At 50.5% G+C, this 18,429-nt stretch overlaps 3 protein-coding genes across 7 annotated transcripts in view; 1 reads left to right on the forward strand and 2 right to left on the reverse strand.

Annotated features, from left to right (window-relative positions):
* The window catches only part of chek2 (checkpoint kinase 2), an 8,254-nt gene extending 4,790 nt beyond the window's left edge, over positions 1–3,464 (reverse strand). For 2 of the 3 annotated variants that reach the window (XR_002170113.1, XM_019885700.1), the window contains exons 1-11: positions 3,373–3,464; positions 2,055–2,328; positions 1,664–1,788; positions 1,453–1,585; positions 1,303–1,393; positions 1,136–1,232; positions 985–1,038; positions 792–856; positions 623–722; positions 323–409; positions 89–252 (exon numbers count right to left, since the gene is read on the reverse strand). Coding sequence is in view for 2 of the 3 variants with exons in the window: in XM_019885700.1 (XP_019741259.1) it covers positions 89–252; positions 323–409; positions 623–722; positions 792–856; positions 985–1,038; positions 1,136–1,232; positions 1,303–1,393; positions 1,453–1,585; positions 1,664–1,788; positions 2,055–2,322 (1,184 nt within the window). In the remaining variant the exon portion in view is untranslated. Of the gene's footprint in view, positions 1–88; positions 253–322; positions 410–622; positions 723–791; positions 857–984; positions 1,039–1,119; positions 1,233–1,302; positions 1,394–1,452; positions 1,586–1,663; positions 1,789–2,054; positions 2,329–3,372 lie in introns of all 3 variants that reach the window. The other variant, XM_019885702.1, reaches the window with a different exon arrangement.
* A 41-nt stretch (positions 3,465–3,505) lies between these two features.
* On the forward strand, positions 3,506–6,652 carry LOC109525323 (serologically defined colon cancer antigen 3 homolog). Of its 2 annotated transcripts, XM_019885750.1 has the most exons (9): positions 3,506–3,664; positions 3,784–3,902; positions 4,521–4,606; positions 4,677–4,740; positions 5,301–5,374; positions 5,445–5,556; positions 6,067–6,129; positions 6,207–6,346; positions 6,440–6,652. In XM_019885750.1, exons 1-9 carry the CDS (start codon positions 3,619–3,621, stop codon positions 6,528–6,530), a joined length of 795 nt encoding a protein of 264 aa, XP_019741309.1. In that variant the 5' UTR covers positions 3,506–3,618; the 3' UTR covers positions 6,531–6,652. The 2 variants fall into 2 exon arrangements, with proteins under 2 accessions (XP_019741309.1, XP_019741311.1); XM_019885752.1 differs by lacking the exons at positions 4,521–4,606; positions 4,677–4,740.
* A 4-nt stretch (positions 6,653–6,656) lies between these two features.
* ccdc180 (coiled-coil domain containing 180) lies at positions 6,657–18,407 on the reverse strand. 2 transcript variants are annotated; one of them, XM_019885652.1, is made up of 36 exons: positions 18,028–18,333; positions 17,005–17,102; positions 16,781–16,878; positions 16,608–16,717; positions 16,427–16,546; positions 15,908–16,018; positions 15,625–15,720; positions 15,348–15,511; positions 15,114–15,233; positions 14,979–15,058; positions 14,806–14,894; positions 14,611–14,730; positions 14,168–14,341; positions 13,982–14,097; positions 13,450–13,576; positions 13,297–13,357; positions 13,071–13,162; positions 12,803–12,990; positions 12,543–12,712; positions 11,914–12,094; positions 11,687–11,833; positions 11,069–11,213; positions 10,725–10,841; positions 10,569–10,646; positions 10,242–10,459; positions 10,142–10,152; positions 9,457–9,517; positions 9,215–9,280; positions 9,063–9,129; positions 8,814–8,949; positions 8,548–8,708; positions 7,878–8,003; positions 7,722–7,815; positions 7,417–7,483; positions 7,189–7,330; positions 6,657–6,939 (listed from the first exon to the last, which is right to left on the reverse strand). In XM_019885652.1, exons 1-36 carry the CDS (start codon positions 18,130–18,132, stop codon positions 6,817–6,819), a joined length of 4,179 nt encoding a protein of 1,392 aa, XP_019741211.1. In that variant the 5' UTR covers positions 18,133–18,333; the 3' UTR covers positions 6,657–6,816. The 2 variants fall into 2 exon arrangements, 1 of the variants encoding a protein (XP_019741211.1); XR_002170111.1 differs by lacking the exons at positions 6,657–6,939; positions 7,189–7,330; positions 7,417–7,483 and having other exon boundaries at positions 8,562–8,708; positions 18,028–18,407.
* Positions 18,408–18,429: the final 22 nt, after the last annotated feature.

Here is an 18,429-nt window from a genome sequence, read left to right on the forward strand (position 1 = left end):
ACGCACCCACGCACACACACACACACACACACACACACACACACACACAAACTCTCTCTCTTATACACACACAAACACGCGTCTTTACCAGACGAAGAGGAGCACGCCGAGGCTCCAGGCATCGACGGGCAGCCCGTATCCGCCGGTGGCGGCGTGCGTCAAAACTTCGGGCGCCAGGTAGGATGGCGTCCCACACAGCGTCCTCATCAGGGCCGCCTCCTCCAGGATCCGCGACTGGTTGAAGTCCGTCACCTGATGCGCACGCACGAGTGGGTCACGTGACTTTGTTGAAGCGTCGGCGTGACGGCGCGCGTGGGCCAACCTTGATGAGGCAATCGTCCTCCTGCGACGACAGGAGGATGTTCTCCGGTTTCAGGTCCCGGTGGATGATACCCTGGCTGTGCAGGTACTACACGCGCACGCACGCACGCACGCACGCACGCACGCACGCACGCACGCACGCACGCACGCACGCACGCACGCACGCGCGCACGCACACACACACACACAGTCACACACATCTGTCAGACACGTGCCTGCACAGACAAATTGACAGACACACGTACATGTAGACGCACGCACGCAGAGGAGTTGGACGACGAAAGCATGGTTGGTGTCTCACCTGCACGGCTTTCAACATTTGGTAGAAGTATAGCTTGGCCGTGGCCTCGCTCAGTCGCTGTTGCGTTTTGAGGCGGTTGAACAGCTCGCCGCCCTCCATCCTGTCACATGACGGCGTTAGAAAACGTGCTCGCTCGTGCGAGCGAGCGCGTTTTCTAACGCACACTCACAACTCCAGCACGATGAAGAAGGTGTCGTCCGTCTGGTAGAAGTCCTTGGTCTTGATGAGGCACGGCTGGAGACAAAGCACAGCGGGGACGATGCCATGACTTTTACACGTGTGTTACATATATGTACAAAGTACATATGTGCCACATTAAACGCCAGTGCATGAGTTCTGAAATAAAAACCAAACAAGCTCACGTGATCGATGCGTTGAAGAATTTCGATCTCCGTTTGGGCATTTCTTGTGGCCGTCTGCGAAGGGATGAGACCAAAGGTCAGAGGTCGAGCATCGGGGGCGGGGTCAAGGCACGGGCCAATGGGAGAAAAGCACACTGCAGCTAATACTCGCTCCTTCAGACTTGAAGTTGCTCTTGTTGATGATTTTCACCGCAAACTTCTTACACGTGGAGCGCTCGAACGCCAGCTTCACCTCGCCGCACACCCCTCTGAAAGACAGCCTCGGCGGAAGTGACATCACGCGTCGCAGGAAGCGACGTCACGGGTGAGCACACTCACGTCCCGATCCGTCGAGTCAGCAGATATTTGTCACGAAGCTCCCCGGGCAACGTGGACTCTTGGTCAGACATCAGGTCGATGAAGACGAACACTGAACAAAGACGTGGTTGTTACGCTTGCGGCCGTCACCGCGGCGATTTGGATGTTTACCTTTGTTGCGATGCTCCGACAGCGCCAGCACTGCGTTGTTGACCAGAGGAAGTTTCTTGTTGCGTCCGATTTTGTTCCCGTCAACGAAGGTCCCGTTGTTACTCAGGTCCTGAACAAACACCTCGGTGCCCTCCTGAGGTCAGGTCAGACAAGGAAAGGTCAGGGAAGGTCGAGTAAGGTCAGGGGGGGAAGGAGGAGGAGCCTGAGCTACCCTGTAGATCCTGAAGTGTTTCTTGCTGTAAATTCGAAATCGTAAGGATCCTTTGTGATCCGGATCGTCCAGGACGTAATTACATTTGGAGTCTCGGCCAAACAAATACTCGTCCTCCACGCAATCTGAAAAACAGCACACACACATGCACACAAAATGATCGCTAGAAACTTGAAACGTAGGCCATGCATAATAAAAAGAAAATAAAAGGCTGTCTCGTGCAGTTCAAAATACGAAGGCAACAAAATGAAAATAACGACAGCATGAAAAGACAGTTAAAAATTCAGTTCAAATGTATTCTATGTAAAAGTTTAACAGAACTGAACTTCAAAGAATGTACTGCACTTGAAAACACATTTCTACAAACGGCCTGAAGAAGCTGTAAACTTGCCGTGAGCGCGGAAGCCGTTCTGCATGGGCAGCAGGCGTCCCCAAGGTTGACTTTCGGGCTCCTCGGGGACGGATGGCAAGGTGACAGGAAGCGTGTCCACGCTGCTCAGCGTCCCCGAGCCACTTGATGACTGGCTGCCTGACGTGGGGCCACTGGAGGAACTGGAGCCGCCCTGGGACTTGGACTGGGCCTGCGACGGGGACAGAGTGGACTGGGCCTGCGAGGGGGACTGGGGCTGGTCCCCCTTATTCGGAATGTCTTGGGACATTGGTGCCTACGAATTGCAAAAACATAATTTACCACTCAGCAAATCATATTGGGAAAAGTTGACTGTTAATTTGTCAAATAGTCACTGAGGGAATGACACTGCTCAGTACTTCTAGGCTGGGGGAGGGGAAAAAGTGATTGGTATCAATTAAACCACTGGAAACTTTATTTATTTTTTTAAGTCAATTGTTTCCCCGATTTGAAATTGACAAGAAAATTTATTTGTGTTGCGCTCATCGCATGTGGTGTCTCTCCTTAGTTTCGCTGTCCAGTAGCTAGCTTACCGTGGTTAGCCTCAGATTCAAGATGTTGGCCAAATAAACGTGAGTGTGAATGAAGGTGTTCAATAAATGTACAATTTTAGTCAATATTTTTTTGTCCGTCTGGATATTTTTCTGTCAGGAAATTGAAACGAATGAACGGGGGTTTACAATGCTTCACAATTGTGGTTTTTTCCCCCTTACACCAACGTTTAAGGCTCTAAATTCCATTAGAGAAGTTAAACATTGCATAAAGTGCACGTGCCATTTTGTCACATCGGGGATAAAGCGATTTATCCCCGATTTACTTTTAAACAATGCCTCCAAGATTTAAGGCGTGCATTTCGGCAGGCGCCAATGGGCTGCCAAAATTGATTGTTGCTTGCCTCTTTCGATTTTCACACATGCGCAGAAGAGATCTGCAAGTGGCTTCTCGACTATAATGCACAGTAATTACACTTGACACGGGGTCACATTATGTTTGCAACTCGCAAGTTCAGGCAGCTCCCCTGGAAGCAGGCATTGGAGTTCACATGAGACAGAAAAAAAACAAATGTGTCAGAAAGTTTGTGGAAAATCTCCAAAAGTTCTCAGGAAACAAAGCATAAACTGATCTGAGAGCAGCTGCCTAGGCGCCGCAGCCGACTCCGCCCACTTAGAGGGTTACTCGGCGCTCAGGCGGCTCAAAAAAACCGACAGAGAAGCCAAGGGACCGCAAATGGCTAACGCCCGACTAGTTCGCCGGCAAGCCGCCGCCAAGAGAGGCGAGCGAGGACCAGGCGTGTTTTTACCTTGCTTGACGCACATGCGAGCGTCGTCGTCGTCCTCTTTTTCCGGTACAGCAGGCGCGCGAATAGTTTGAGCGGGAGCCTCACAGGAAGTCCAGGCCTTGTTTTCCTTTTGGGTCGCCAGCCCAGCTGACCAATGGTATGTTAGGAACTACGTCACGTGGCGCTGCGGCCGCTCGTTGCTGACTTCCGCGTTTGTGGGGGAACGACGAGCGATGATCGATCATCGGTGATCGATGTGACGTCACCATGTCCAAACGCGAGACCCGCGGGAAGACTTTAATCATCACCGAAGGTGTTTGATCATTTTCTAATGTTCATTTTGACACAATATTTGGTTGCTTGGCAAAGTCGACGCCGCTCCTCGGAGTTTCCATTTTGTTGACCAAAGTTCTCGGTCGGTGGACTCCTCAGATGAAAGTGAGGAGTCCAATCCCTTCTCCTTCAGAGAGTTCCTGCGCACCAAGAACCACGACCGGGACCAAGACCTGGTTGACGACCGGGGCCGGCATGAGGATGCGTCGGTGTGGGAGGTGTGTGACGTTGGCTCGGGGTATGCTCTTTTTTAAATTCACGTAAAGCAATTAAAGTAGCCTTCCAAAACTTTTTTTTCCTATTTGGTTATGATCCGTTTTGCTGCTACATCCCCCCAAAAGAATGAAAACAAACTTTCAATATCACATACAGTAGTAATGTGATAAGTTTCATGTTTTAATTGCATAAATGTGAAGCGTCAACGTGACATCATTGCCGCATTTTGACGGGATAAATATCACGTTTTAACGTGGTAAATATCACGTTATAATGTGAGAAATTTCACGTTTTATTGAGACAAAATGGGCTTCACATTTTGACGTGATAACTTTGGGGACAGTCGGAAAAAGCTCAACGTGGTTTGATGTGAGAAAACTATGACCATTCCTTCTCAAAATTCCCATGCACGTCTCTCTACTCATGCCCACTTCAACATCTGAAAATATCAAAACAATTTTCACAATATTTGGGATTTTAAGGGCATGAAGCTTGACTGATTGGCGACATTTGCAAACATCTGCTTTTACTTTTGACGACACAACTGGATTTTTGGCTGACATGTTTGGGCTCTGGTATCAAAGCGATTGCAATTTGTTTTGGGGTGGCTGGCCAATCAGGAGGAGAGCGGAGCATGTTGGCAGAGCTTGCAATCCGACCCGGATAGCGCCGCCTCCCTCTGTGCAGAGGAGGCGGAGACGAGCGCGTGAGTGGGCCGAACGTCGCCGTCGTACGTGTAGACAGACATGGGCGATGACATCAGCGCTCATCTTCAGGTTCTACGACGGGGACGATGACGTCACATTGCCAACGGGATACCAGGGAAAGATTTTACAGGAGGTATTCGTCCTCACGTCATTAATCCGTAATCTGTCATTCACTGATTTATTGATTCATCAGTAAATTCATACCTCCACCAAGCTCTCTGTCTTCCATTCATTGGTCAGCCATTATTTGTCCACCATCAATCCGTTTATCCATTTTTTTTCTCAATTAATTCATCATCCACACATCGAGCGCTCATCTATCCATACATACATCACTCATCCATAATCTGTGTATTCATCTATCATTTGTTCATTTATCCATCTATCATGCTGGTTTTGGTGTGACGGATGCGTGGCGTAGCTGTACTTGGCGGCGTGTCGAAGTGGATGTTAGCCTTCACTTTTACAAAAGGGTGCTCTGCACCGTTGTGGGCGTGAACATAGCTGAACTATTTTACCACCCATTTAAGTGGCTTCTCTTGTTCTGTGGCACACTCACATCTGCTGTCTGGGATGGAGACGTCTCCGTGCCGAAAGGGACGCAGCCATCTTGGTGTTTGCCCGCAAAAATGCGTACCCTCATTAAATGAGCTGGTGAGAAGTTATGATGTGTGCCTGTGTGTGTGCGCGCAGCTGCGTGAGGAGAACATCTCACTGAGAAGGGCCATCATGGAGCTTCAGAGAACATCAGATGCAAACGAGCGAAGGTGAGCAGCAGCCTATGGGGGTGACCAATCCAAGCGCTCGCTGGCTCATGACGGGCTGCTCTGCGTGCAGGGTGGAGGCGCTGGAGGAGGAGCTTGCGCAGAGACAACAGCAGGAGCAGGAGGAGGCGCGAGACCTGGACAACATTGTCCACTCTGTCGAGCGCAACCTGCACGAGATGACAGTGCGTTCGTGGACAATGCGGGAATTTGCAAACATGACGTGAAGACGGCACCGCCGCCAACACGACATCGTGCTCATGTGCGGCTGACGCATTGGTGCAAAGCCAGGAATTGCCCTTGGTCTTGTGATAACGGTGCATTTGCGGGCACCACCCAACTTCCAGGCATTAGCATGTGACAATGATGATGATGATGCTTTCATGGAAAAAAGGAATTTTCAGTCATGTATGATGACATGGGTCCAGCTGATAAGGATTTTTATTTTTTTTTTTTGAGGCTCATCCCAATATTGGCACAATAAAATTCTAAATGCCATTCAGTGACCAATAGGGCAAATAATTCAAATAATTTACAGTAAAATGAATAACTGGTATGAATTCCAGGGAGAACATTTGAGCGATATTAGCCGATTAATCGGTCGGGACAACGGTGCATTTACAGACCCCATGTGACTCTCCATCATCACGTCATGTTGTTTCGAACACCATTTTACTTTGTCCCTCTTTTGTCAGAAACGAGCACTGAGAGCCGAGAACGGCATGTCCAAAATGAAGGCGGAGCTTCAGCAGCTGCAGGTGATAACGCTCGCACGCACGCACGCACAGGCACGATGAACACGAACATGAAGCGTGTGTGCGCATGCGTGTGTCAGGAGGAGCTGGAGCGCACGCGCCGCGAAAACGTCAAGCTGAAGTCGGACGAGCGCGACGTCATCACGGCGATGAAGCGCAACGCCAACTTGGCATCCGACTACCTGGACAAGACAGCCACGCATGCGCACTCGTCTATAAGGTCGGTCCGCGTACGGATTGTTTCTGGTCCCCACCAAAGGTTTTTCGAGTTCCCAAAACGAGTCGTGACCCACCTTGTGCTCCGTCCGTGCAGTCGTCTGCTGGAGGGGGCGGAGTCTCTGCATCTGGTCTCGCAGCTGCTGCGCTCCATCCACAAAATGACTGACGTCACTGCCGACATCTGAAGCGCACGTCGCCATGGAAACGAGGAGACGCCGATTGGCCGGTTTGTCGCGCCGGCTTGCTGATGCTTGGAACGGACACTTTCTCTTTGATCTTAATAACCCAATAAAACATTTTTGGATTCCTTTTTCTTCTGCGGCTTTATTGACAACTGATGACCTCACAGAGCCAACAGCTAGTCAGCATGAGTTTGCGCACACACTTGTGTGGACATGGTGTGTGTTCCGACTGCACAAGTATGCATATGTGGGGTGGGTGTGTGTGTGCGCGTGTATGTGAGTGTGCCTATCAGTGTGTGAGTTTGTGTATTTGGACCCTCCAGTGTGTCTTCCAGCTTTGAAGTTCATTAAGTCGTCTTCGTTTGTCCGCGTCGGAATGTGACAACTGTGACAAGAACACCTGCTCAAAACGCTAATATACATGCACACAGAGACACACACACACACACGAACACTTGTCACCCAAATGCATGGCCGTGACGTGAGATGTGTCTGTCACATGATCACATGATGTGTTCCTGTACTTTTCGTGTGTGCTTGAAAATGAGTGTGAAGTTCGCGTCATGACCTTGCGGGTGCATGCGCTTATGTCACATGACCTGCTCCTGTGTACATTTTTTTTTTTTTTTTTTTTTGAGTGTGTGAATGTGTGTGCGCGCACCTTGGTGGCAGCATCTCTGTGTTGGATGATGGCCAGATGTCCCAGCGTGCACTTGGAGGTGGTGATGGCTGCGGTGGTTGCAGTGGTAACGGAGGACGCGGGGTTGGCAGGAAGCGACATGTGAGGAATCCCCGGCCAAATTCTGAGGAGCGCACACAACCAGCAGGCTTTTATTGTGAAGGATTGACGGGACGTGACGGCGGCGGGTTCAAGGCTGACGGGCGCTACCTGCAGGCTTGCTGCGTAGCTTCCATGGCGACGTCTCTGTCCTCCGACGTCTGCTGTGACGTCACTTCTGATCACATGACACCAACGTCACCATGGAAACAAGAGCGAGCACATATTCACACAGGTCATTGGACACAACACACATGTGCCAATGACACACTCACACAAATTGCAGGCAGTGTTTCCAATTGATGTATGGTCAAACACATACGATATTTATTCATTTTCAGCCCATTTGAGCAATTTCACACACACACACACACACACACACACACACACACACACACGCTGGTCATGTGACCGACCTGGCAAAGGAAGACGGTCCATCTGATGGAGGAGGTGTTCCGTCAGGGATGCCAGTGATGTCACAAACTCCTCCCCTCTGCGTCTCATACACTCCTGCACACGGGTGGCGGGTGAGAGGGTCACGCAGCGTATCACCATGGCAACCCGGAGCCTACCTGAAGTTCCCGATGGGAGCCCAAGATGGCGTCGTGGAGTCTCTGTTGTCGAGCCTCCTCGGCGCGCTTCAGTGCCTCCATCTCATTGGTTGAGAGCGACACACGAAGACCGGCCATGCTCGTCGTCTGACGACACATGACAACCAACGGCATGCTAATGCTAATCAAAGGTCGCGCAGTAAAGACATCAGATGCAAGCCATCAATCCAAATGATGCTAATGCTAACAGTCGTGACGTGGAAAGAGCATCCTGCGGTCGTCATGCTGATAGTGTTTTGTCGTGCAAATCCGTCGGGCTATGTTGCGGTATCGCAGCTAATGCTAATCATGGTTGTCATGGCAATGTAGTCTTAAACAACTATTTGCGAGTCGTGCTACTTGCCATGGCGATAGTTTTCACTCACTGACATCAGCGCGTCCCATCAATCCAAAAAATGTTAATGCTAACAGTCATGTAATGCAGCCAATCAATCGCATGGTTGTCATGACGATAGTTTCGTATGAGGCAATCCGTTCGGCTACGTTAAGGTAGGCAAGCTAATCCTAAACATGGTTGGCATGGTCATCAACATTTTGTTAGCCGTTCTAATGCGAATGGCACGGCGATGGTATCTCAGGTGTCATGGCGATAGCATTAGCATGCTAACAGTAACAGTTTCCACGGCAAAACCTTCTCCTCCTCACTGGCGGCCATTGTTTCCTCAAAGGAGCGGCGGACTCGACCCGCCTCTTCCTTCAGCTCCACCCCAAGATGTTTCTCGTGCGTACGGATCAACGTGGCAGGCAGCAAATGCATCATGTCGGCCAACACGCATTGCTGCTGTTCCAGTGCTGTACCAGCGCACGCACACACACAGACACACACACACACACACATATAAACACACACAGTCAAGAGCGATGTCATCAAATGATGGGCCGACAGCCGGTTCTGACCTTCCCTGCTGGCGTTGAGCAGCATGCGGGCACGTTCGTGATGTCCCAGAAGCCTTTGCTGCGTGTTCTCCACCCATTGGTCCAGACCGGCAGGAAGTCTATGGAAGCCACCGCAACGCTGACTCTGATAGAAGTCCTGACGAGGCAGACAAAGATGAGAGTGTGCGTGTGTGCGTGCATGCGTGGTGAGGTGACTGCCATAACACTGACGCTGTTGTATTTACTTGAGAGTGTATGAGTGCAAGTTACCTTGGCAACCAGCAGAAGGGTCTGATGAGTCCTCTTTAGTATGGCGTTCACGATGGAGATGTAACAACTACATACACAAAAAGAAGTGAGGCAACTGATGACATCTTGTGACACATGTGATGTGATGTAATCTGGAGTAAATGTGGACTCACTCCGGATTGGGATCTGCTTCTGATTTGGCGCCAAAGATCTGGAGCCTTTTGTCAGTCCTGAACGTCCTAACAAAATACGCGCGCGCAGTCAACGGAAGAGAGAGCTACCGTATAATTGTATCGCGTGCAATACTTGAGGATATCTGCAAACCGCTATTTTCCACACATTTTCTCGGTTGGGTATTTTGCACATCATGCAAAATGTTGTCCTCATCCACACACACACACGCACACACACGAACCTTGCAACACCAGCAGATTCACTGCGTCTTGGCGATTGGTGCCGCTGGGTGGAACTTCGACCTACACACAAAACAGACAAAACCACAGCCGTGTCCTGATACCAGGCACTGAGATGGTTTGGCCTTATTTCAAGGTATCGAATACTCATGAGGGCCGCCAATACCGGTCACTGGCATGTCCATCTGCTCACATGCTCACTAAGATGCCGTTTTTGAAAGTATATGCATGTTTGTATGGATTTCATCATGCTCAGGTTTCTACAAACACGATATGTTTATTTGCCATCTGCCGTTTTTCAGATTTAAATTCCATCCATGTTCATCTGCTCGTACTCCCAATTAAGATGAAAGCATCTAAGTTGACATCATACTTGGATTCCATGATTTGCTAACTCAATTTGGATGGTATGATGATGACTTTTCACATGACGCAAATTTTATGCACCAAAAGTTCCAGTGGTATCGTTTACTTGGTATCGGTGAGTACTCAAGAGTATCGTTTTGAAAAAAAAAAAAAAAAAGGCATTAGTAAACCACACACACACACACACACACACACACACACACACACACACACACACACACACACACACACACACACTATCGTGAACCTGCACTGAAAACCATGGACCGGGTTTTCAAGATGGCAGCCAATATGCAACAGTCGATAGGGAGGAGTCAGTACCTTCACAGAACCTGGTGGACATAATGGAGAGGTCAGAGTGGAGATTCCACACATGCGCGCACACACACACACACACACACACACACACAAACACACACACCTGTTGAGCGACTTGACCACGCCCACTATGGGATCTTCCATGATGTTCCCTCCTGAGCGGCAGGGTTGCAGGAGGGCAGGAGGCGGGGCCGACCACACCTGCTTTCTGGATTTGGACACAGTGGGAGGAGCCACGCTCTCCTCATCCAAGTATTGTCTCCGTCTCTTCAGGTCCTCGCTGATGGCGGCCAACAAGGTGAAGACCTGATCCACGCTCACCTGCACACGCACACGTGCATACATATGCATTCAAAATGAACACACACGCATGAGAGCAATGACAGCAGAGGATAAAACAGCGATTGGGCAAAGGAACTTGCGGTTGTACCCGGTCTTCTTCCAGAGTTTTCCGGAGTTGCTCCATGCGAGCGCTGATGACTGCCTCCTGCTGATTGCTGCTCGCCGCCTGAGCACACACGTGCGTACACACACAGGCTCAACTCAAGCCAACCGAAAGTCCGCGATGCTGGAATAGGAGCGCTACCTCGGCTTTGACTTCCACTTGAGTGCTGCTGAGTATCCTCTCGATCAACTCGATGAACTTGACCTCGGCCTGCAGCACGCACAGCTTCTCCTCCAGACGCCCCGACGCCGCCTTCACCTGATCAAAAACATAAACGGCATCTTCAGGCAGCCGGGTAATCTTAAAACGCCAAATGTGCCCCGTGTTTATGCCACCAAAAATCTAAACACGCCTGGGGACGGCTGAAGCCATCTGACTCCGCCCACCGTGACGAGAACCCAACGAAGCGCCAGACTGACAGTGTGTGTGTGTGTGTGTGTGTGTGTGTGTGTGTGTGTGTGTGTGTGTGTGTGTGCGCGCGAGACCTGCTGTAAAGTCTTGGTCTGCAGGTTGTGCAGGTCCGTGTAGACGCTCTCTTCAGTGACGCTGATGCGTTTGCTCTCCTCCTTCAGACGTCTCTGGAAGATTTTCACCTCCTGCCGCGTGTAGTCGCCTCCTTCGCTGAACAGCCTACACCGGACAGACACGTGGACGAGGCCATAAACACGGCAGACAGGTGACGCCAATGTCAATCACGCGCCAGTCATCTGTCTCATAACGGGCGGGTGAACGGCATTGAAAGTCGTGTGATGTGAGGAAAATCACACGAGGCGAATGTGGAAGACACGGGAAAAGTGAATCCAGGGAAAGAATCGCAAGACATGAATGTCATGAAGATCAACATGCCAAAGTCATGTGACAGAAACGTGAATCGCGTGATTAATGATGAGACACGTAGGTCACATGGCTTTTACCCGTCTCATGAGATTCTCATTTCTGCCACGTGACGTTCACACGTTTGATGAGACGTGCTCGTCACGTGGCAGTCATGCGACACATGACAATCCTTGTTCCATGCTTCACGGGACAAGCGATCGTAAGCCAGGCTGACACGTGACAACGATGGGACATGAAGAAGTCAAAATGACAATGACAGTGGGCACCTGAAAGACTTGAGGAGGCGCGCCGTTCGATTTCGGAGCTCGTCCATCTGCAGCTGAAGCGTCGCCCGGAAGGACGAGTGCGAGCGCTGGGTGTGTTTGATGTGCTCGTCCAGACGGTCCTGCAGGGTGGCGCTAAGGGCCTCCAGACTGACATGCACACGGGAAGTGAAACACAGACACACACACACACACTCGCAGGAAACGAGAGTTTCCTTCCCCAGGTTTACCGTTGGCTGCCGTCCGTTTTGAGGACGCTGTCTTCCATCTCGCCCAGCGTTGCGGTCAGCCGCCGATTCTTCTCGTAGGTGGACGTCTGCAGCTCCTGCAGCGCCGCCGTGCACGATGCCAGCACGTCTGACACTTGCTGGCAGTGAGCGTCCACTCGCTGCTTGTGCAGCTGCAACTCGGCTACGCACGCGCACACACACGCATATATTGGGTTGAATTCCCTGGTCAACATTCAATTTATGTTCATCAACGTGCTCACGTTATACGAATAATAAGTCAAGCAGATAATCATAAGGATCGGTCTTCCGGCTAAGTGACTTGCTTTTAAGCAATTTATGTTCATCAACGTGCTCACGTTGTACGAATAATAGTCAACCAGATAATCACAAGGATCGGTCTTCCGGCTAAGTGACTTGCTTTTAATACTTGTCAATATAGTTTTGATGCTGAGTGATATGCTAATCATGCTCGTCATGTTAGGCAACATGTTAATGATGCTAAACATGCTAGCCAACGTGCGAAAACTCATGTTATCGCGAGTGTGTTAACGTGTCTGTAAACGCATGAAAGTGTTGCAGCATCAACGCTAGGGAACACGCAAATGATGCGTGTGTGTGCCCGTGCGTACCCATGCGCGGCATGTAGATGCACGTCTTGACATGGAGCGGATCAAGAGGTTGCATTTGCAGCTCGTGGTAGGCGCGCACCGCCTCCTTCCTGCCCGTCACCGTGGCGATGGCCGACGTCAGGACGTCCTGAAAACGCTGCTCCACGTAATCCAGGAACCAAATGCGCATCCTGCCCACACGTATAAACACACACCCGTTGTCCATCTTGCTGATGTGAAAATGAAAGCACTGGTTAGCATGGCACGCTAAAGGCTAACACCTGTTGAGCGCGTGCATGAGAAGCTCGACAGGAAACGCGCTGAGGTGTGTTTCCTGTTGCTTGCTCATGTTGCCTGGCAGGTCAGAGGCAGGGCACCTGAAGGCGGGGCCAGAGTAGGACACGCCCCTCGACGACGTCAAGTTGACCTTGCTGCTGAGGTCATAGAGCTCGAGAAGAGACGACTCAGCCTGAACAAGTGTAGGAACGCGCGCACGCGCACACGTTATTCTAGCCTCTTTCCCGCCAGCCAATCACAGGCTGACCTAACCTCAGCGAGAGAATCAGAAGAATCCTCAGGTGCCGCATCATCCGGACAGCTGATTGGCGGTTCCTCTGTTTTCCCCTCCTCTTCACTACTCTCTACACACACACACACACACACACACACACACACACACACGCACACAAAGTGCGCACACACAACATTTTAGAGCACATCTGACATGACGACATCATCATCATCATCATCATCATCATGATGGAGACTGACCGACCTTGGCTGCCGCTGGTGATGACGTCATCAACTGCCGGCAGCTTCTTCAGGTCTTCTTCGCTCTGCGAGGGAAAAGTCACAGTGACATCATCACCATCATGGGACACACGTGCCCTCGGGTGCACGTGTGTCTGTGTGTGTGCGCCACGGTCACAGGAGTGAAGGCGTTGCCGAGGTGGAAAAAGTTGCTGAGGAGTCGGCTGAACTCCAGTAGCTCGTCCACGAAGGTGCGAGGGAGGCGGTCCAACACGGCGCACTGGTCCGTCACGCACTCGCCGCAGCTGCACACGCACGCAACACGTCTCACACACACACACACACACACACACACACACACACACACACACACACATGACAAAGCTGGCAATTATTTGACACGTGCGAGGCGTGAAACGTGAAAGTCATTCGACAGACATGTAACAACTGTAAAGGACAGGAAGTCATACATGTCATGTGACATCGGACTGACACGTCTGAGATGACAGACAAGTGGCACCTCCGTCGCATGAGATAAACAAGGTGGCACGTGGCCGACACAAACCAATCGGCACACTTTAGTCAGTTAGCATTAGCATTTGCTAGCAAGCAACACTTGTCTGTCAAGTCACATCGATGTCTGCCGTGCGACAGACGCATGAGCAATGTGACCGTCACGGGCTATCCCGTTAGCCTTAGCACGAGCTGACCTGTTCCTCATGTCACGCAGGTAGACGACGGTTTGCTCCAGCGACAACTTCAACGCCACCTCGCTGCTCTCCTGGCGAAGTGCGATCAGTAGCTCGTCCAGGAACACCTTCTTCCTCTTTTCGGGTCATCATGGTCACAGTCACCGTCACGGTCGCCATCACGGTCACGGTCATCATCGCGCTCACCTGGACGTGTTGCTCTTGCGCCAGCCGCAGCTCGTCCAAGCGCCGCTGAACTTGCTCCTCTCGGCCTAGCAGGATCCCGCCGTGCTTCTCCCACAGCGACGCCAGCGCACGCATGACCACGAACACGCGGCGGCTGAGACGCGCCGACGCACGGTACAGGCTGTCCGAACACGTCTGCCGCAAACGACGTGTAAATGTCATACGGGGCACTCGTGGCAGTTAGGTGGCAAAAATGGAACAAACCGAAGGGACATGCGTGTTACAGTCACGTGTCAAGACAGCTGACGCATGACGGGAAGTGACAGACAGGTGAGAGACGTGAGTGGAGTGAAATGTGTCTGCCAGGTGACAAATGCGATATGTGTCAGATGAGTGACATGTGAATCAAGTTCGATATATCAGACAGGTGACATAGATGACAGTCAAGTGGCGTGAAGACTGACGTCGATGGCGGCCAGCTGCATTTCGTCCTGTCGCTGGTGTTGTCCAATGAGAGAGATGAGTTGGGACTTGACGATGTCGCTCACCTCCTCCTCCGGCAGCCCCAGCGCGGACAGCGTCTCCTGCGGGACAAATCGCGCAGGGCGTCAACAAAAGCTCGGTTTAGCGCGGCGTGGCGGCGTACGCGAGGAGCTGACCTGGTAACTCTGCACTTGCGACACGCGGTCCTGCCACATCAGCTCGTAACGACAACGCAGCTGATGAAGGAAGTCGGCGTGACACATGTCTGACGGACAGACGCGTGCGCTTAAACACCTCGCCTGTGCGCGTCGCACATTAAACACGCATGCGCAGTGGGCGGAGGAGTTACCGATCTGTTGATTGACGGCCGTCAACTCCGTGAACCAATCGGAGACCAGAGTTGTGGAGAGGGAGGGCGGGATCAAGGAGCTGGAAGAGACACGCGATTGGACGCCCACCTCAAAAGGGTCGGCCATTTTGTTACCTGAGGCTGGTGACAATGTCGCAGCGCCGCTGGGTCAAACGCCGCACGCTCTGGTCCACCTCCTGGAACGTCAGCTCATCCGACAGGAGACGCCACACGTCCACGCTCGCCACCGACAACCTGCCACCGGGACATGTTACCTGACGCCAAACACGCCACGCTATCTGACACAAAACACGGATTGGACAGACCACGTGGCTGATTGAACAGTGCCTCTGCCTAGGCTCCGCCCACCTGAACTCCTGGACCACGTGGCTGGCCTGACTCCGCCTCCACAGGCTGACAGACTCCTCCCACTGCAAGCGCAGAAGCGCCTCCTGCTGGAGAGCCTCCTCGTGCAGCAGTAGCAGGAGGCGCGCCGCAGCGCGGCGGTTAGCCAGCAGGCACTGATTGAGCATCTGACACACACACACACACACACACACACACACACACACACACACACAGACAAACACACACGGGGTCAGGATGGGGTCAAAGTTCAGATGTGAGAGGTCAGTCCGTGCCTTACCGTGGCCTGGCTGTGAATGTGCATGTGTGTGTTTGTGCAAGGCAGGAAGTTGATCTTCTCCAGCAGGTGGCAGTACCTCCTTAGTACTGGTCTGATCTACACACAAACATGACAACACACACACACACACACACACACACACACACACACACACACACACACACACACACACACACACACACACACAAAACAGGCACACAAACACACAAATTGAAAGCAGCATTGGTCACCATGGAAACCACATTAGCGGCCCTGTGTCGAGAGGAGTAAGAGACATCATCACCTTGTTGACTCTCAGTCGCTCACATTCACTAACTTGAAGTTCAAAGGTCAACACGCTGGACTTTTTCTCCTTCATGCGAGCCTCTACTGAGCTCCACACGCACAATACTTCCTGTGTGCGGGCACACACACACACACACACACACACACACACACACACACACACACACACACACACACACACACACACAAACGCAGTGCACATGTATTACGTTCCATCGAGTAGTGCGGATGTGGTGCAGATGTTGGTGATGGGTACTGGCACGACACTTTGTTGCCACCAAGTTTTGTAGTTGCTGTGTCGCAGTGGTACAGTAGTAGTTTAGATGTTGTGCGGAGAGGTTTTCTCACAATTGTATTTATGTTGTGCGTAGGTGGTGTGGACGCTGTTGGGGTTGTGTAGTTTTGTTGTGAAGAGGTTGGATAAAGAATGTGTGGAGGTTGGTTCGAAGATGTACAGCGGTTGTGCAGATGCTGTGTGAATGTTGTGGATGTGTAGACAGATTGTGTTGTTGTGTACCTGTAAACTGCGTTGTTGCACGTGCGTCATGTCGCGCGCCAGCTCGTGCAAAGAGGCATCGAGTTGTTGCAGTTTGGTCTTCAGTTGCACGCTGTGTGTCCTTACTTGCGCCTCACACACCTACACACACATGCGCGCCATTTATTTATTTGTGTGTATGTGTGGAGGGGGGGGGCATTACCTGCGCGAGCTGGGTGAGTTGCGCGTGCACGTGGCGCACGGCTTCCTGGTGTTGGATTTTCTTGTTTTGGTAGACGCGCTGCAGGATGTCGCACGACTCGTGACGGGCCTCTGAACACAGCACACATTTCATTGGTCGGTGTCAGCATGTCACGTGGATGATGTCATACTGACCCACGGTGTCCGGAAGCCTGACCACCTCCTCCGCATCTGCATCACCTTCGCCGTCATCATCTTCGCCGACATCGTCACCCTCGGCGAGGGAATGCTCCCTGGTCAAACATGTCGTCATCGGCAGCGATTTGCGTTTGTGTACGCGTTTCAGTGTCAATGTGTACTGTATTTAGTGCGCGGGTGTCTGTGTATATATACGTGTGTGTTTGTGTGTATGCGTGTACCTGGTTTTGGCGCCGCATGGTGCGTCACAGTCGGCAGCACGCACATATGTTGTTGCTGTGTGTTTGCGTGCAGCCAACAAACTTCTGGACAGTCGAACCTTCAAGCACGCAAGCACATCATGTTTTATTATTGTCGTGGTTATCATTAGCAATATTAGCATTAGCACGTGGTCCAAGTATCGTCATATTTAAACTCTCACAAATGAGAAGTGCATGCATTTGATACCTGCAATGTATTTATTATGAGCGATTTTAACATTAGCAGGTGCTTGAGCACCTTCAAAATCATTAAATACTCTAAAAATGTTGACAACGAATTTAAAGTGAAGTTATTTATATAACTGTTAATCGCAGAAAAGTCTGAAAGGGCTTCACTTGCCCACAGTTGACAAATATAGGGGGCAAAAATTAAAAAATATATATAAAATAAAAAGATTTTGTGTTTTTATCATCAATATCATCATTATTAGCAATATTATTAATAATGTGTTTTCACCTTCAATTGTATTGTATATTATTGTATTTTAACACTTTCCAATGTCGTCACAAATCACTTGATATTGCAACATTAGCATGAATTTGATCATCACAACAGCTTTAGAACGCAATCATTAGCAATATTAGCTTTGGCGTCTGTTCAGGTATTTTCACTTTTTGTACACTCTTGAAAGTGCTTAACAATGACTTATTATTAGCAAAATTATCATTTATTTTTTCTTATTATTATCATCAACAATATTAACATTAGCGTGTTTTTTTTTAAATCATCTTTTAACACTGTTCAAAGTGCCCAGAAATTATTTAGTGTCATTTGCAACATTAGCATTAGCATGCGTTTGATCATTAGATTTGCGTTGGCATTTGTTGGCCTACGTTTGTCGTCGTCAAACAGGAAATTTCTACGATGTTGATGGCTAATGAGCAATATTATTATTTGCATGTATTTATGTAGTATCAAAAGGCTCACTGTATGATGTTATGGTTTGGATGACCAGCGTTAGCATTTGCATGAGTTGGACGCACCTGATCTTCAAAGAGCTGCTGGTAAACTTCGCCAGTCGGAACCACGCGGGTCTCCGACATGCTAACGCTAGCCCGCTGCAAACGCTGGCGCTGGACTGATGTCATCTTTTACACCGAAAAAGACCGCAAACCTTTAGTTTTTTGTTACCAACTAAAATCGAAGCAAAACTAGCTACATGAACGACGTCACACACTCGCCCACGTGTGCGTTTGTTTTTACTGTCTCCATGGAAATGACAAGACACGTGTTTGACCAAAAGAGGGCGCACGCGCATAGGGACGCGCGCGTGTCTGCTGGTGGCCACGGCGACGTCATGAAGGCGTGACGTCACTGCGACAGATGTCACAGAATGCGCTAGTCGATTTGAAAATGGTGAAACGGGGATTAAATTAGTTTTTGGA

The sequence above is a fragment of the Hippocampus comes genome, unplaced genomic scaffold (assembly GCF_001891065.2).
Source record: "Hippocampus comes isolate QL1 unplaced genomic scaffold, H_comes_QL1_v1.1 scaffold78, whole genome shotgun sequence".
Lineage (NCBI taxonomy): Eukaryota > Metazoa > Chordata > Actinopteri > Syngnathiformes > Syngnathidae > Hippocampus > Hippocampus comes.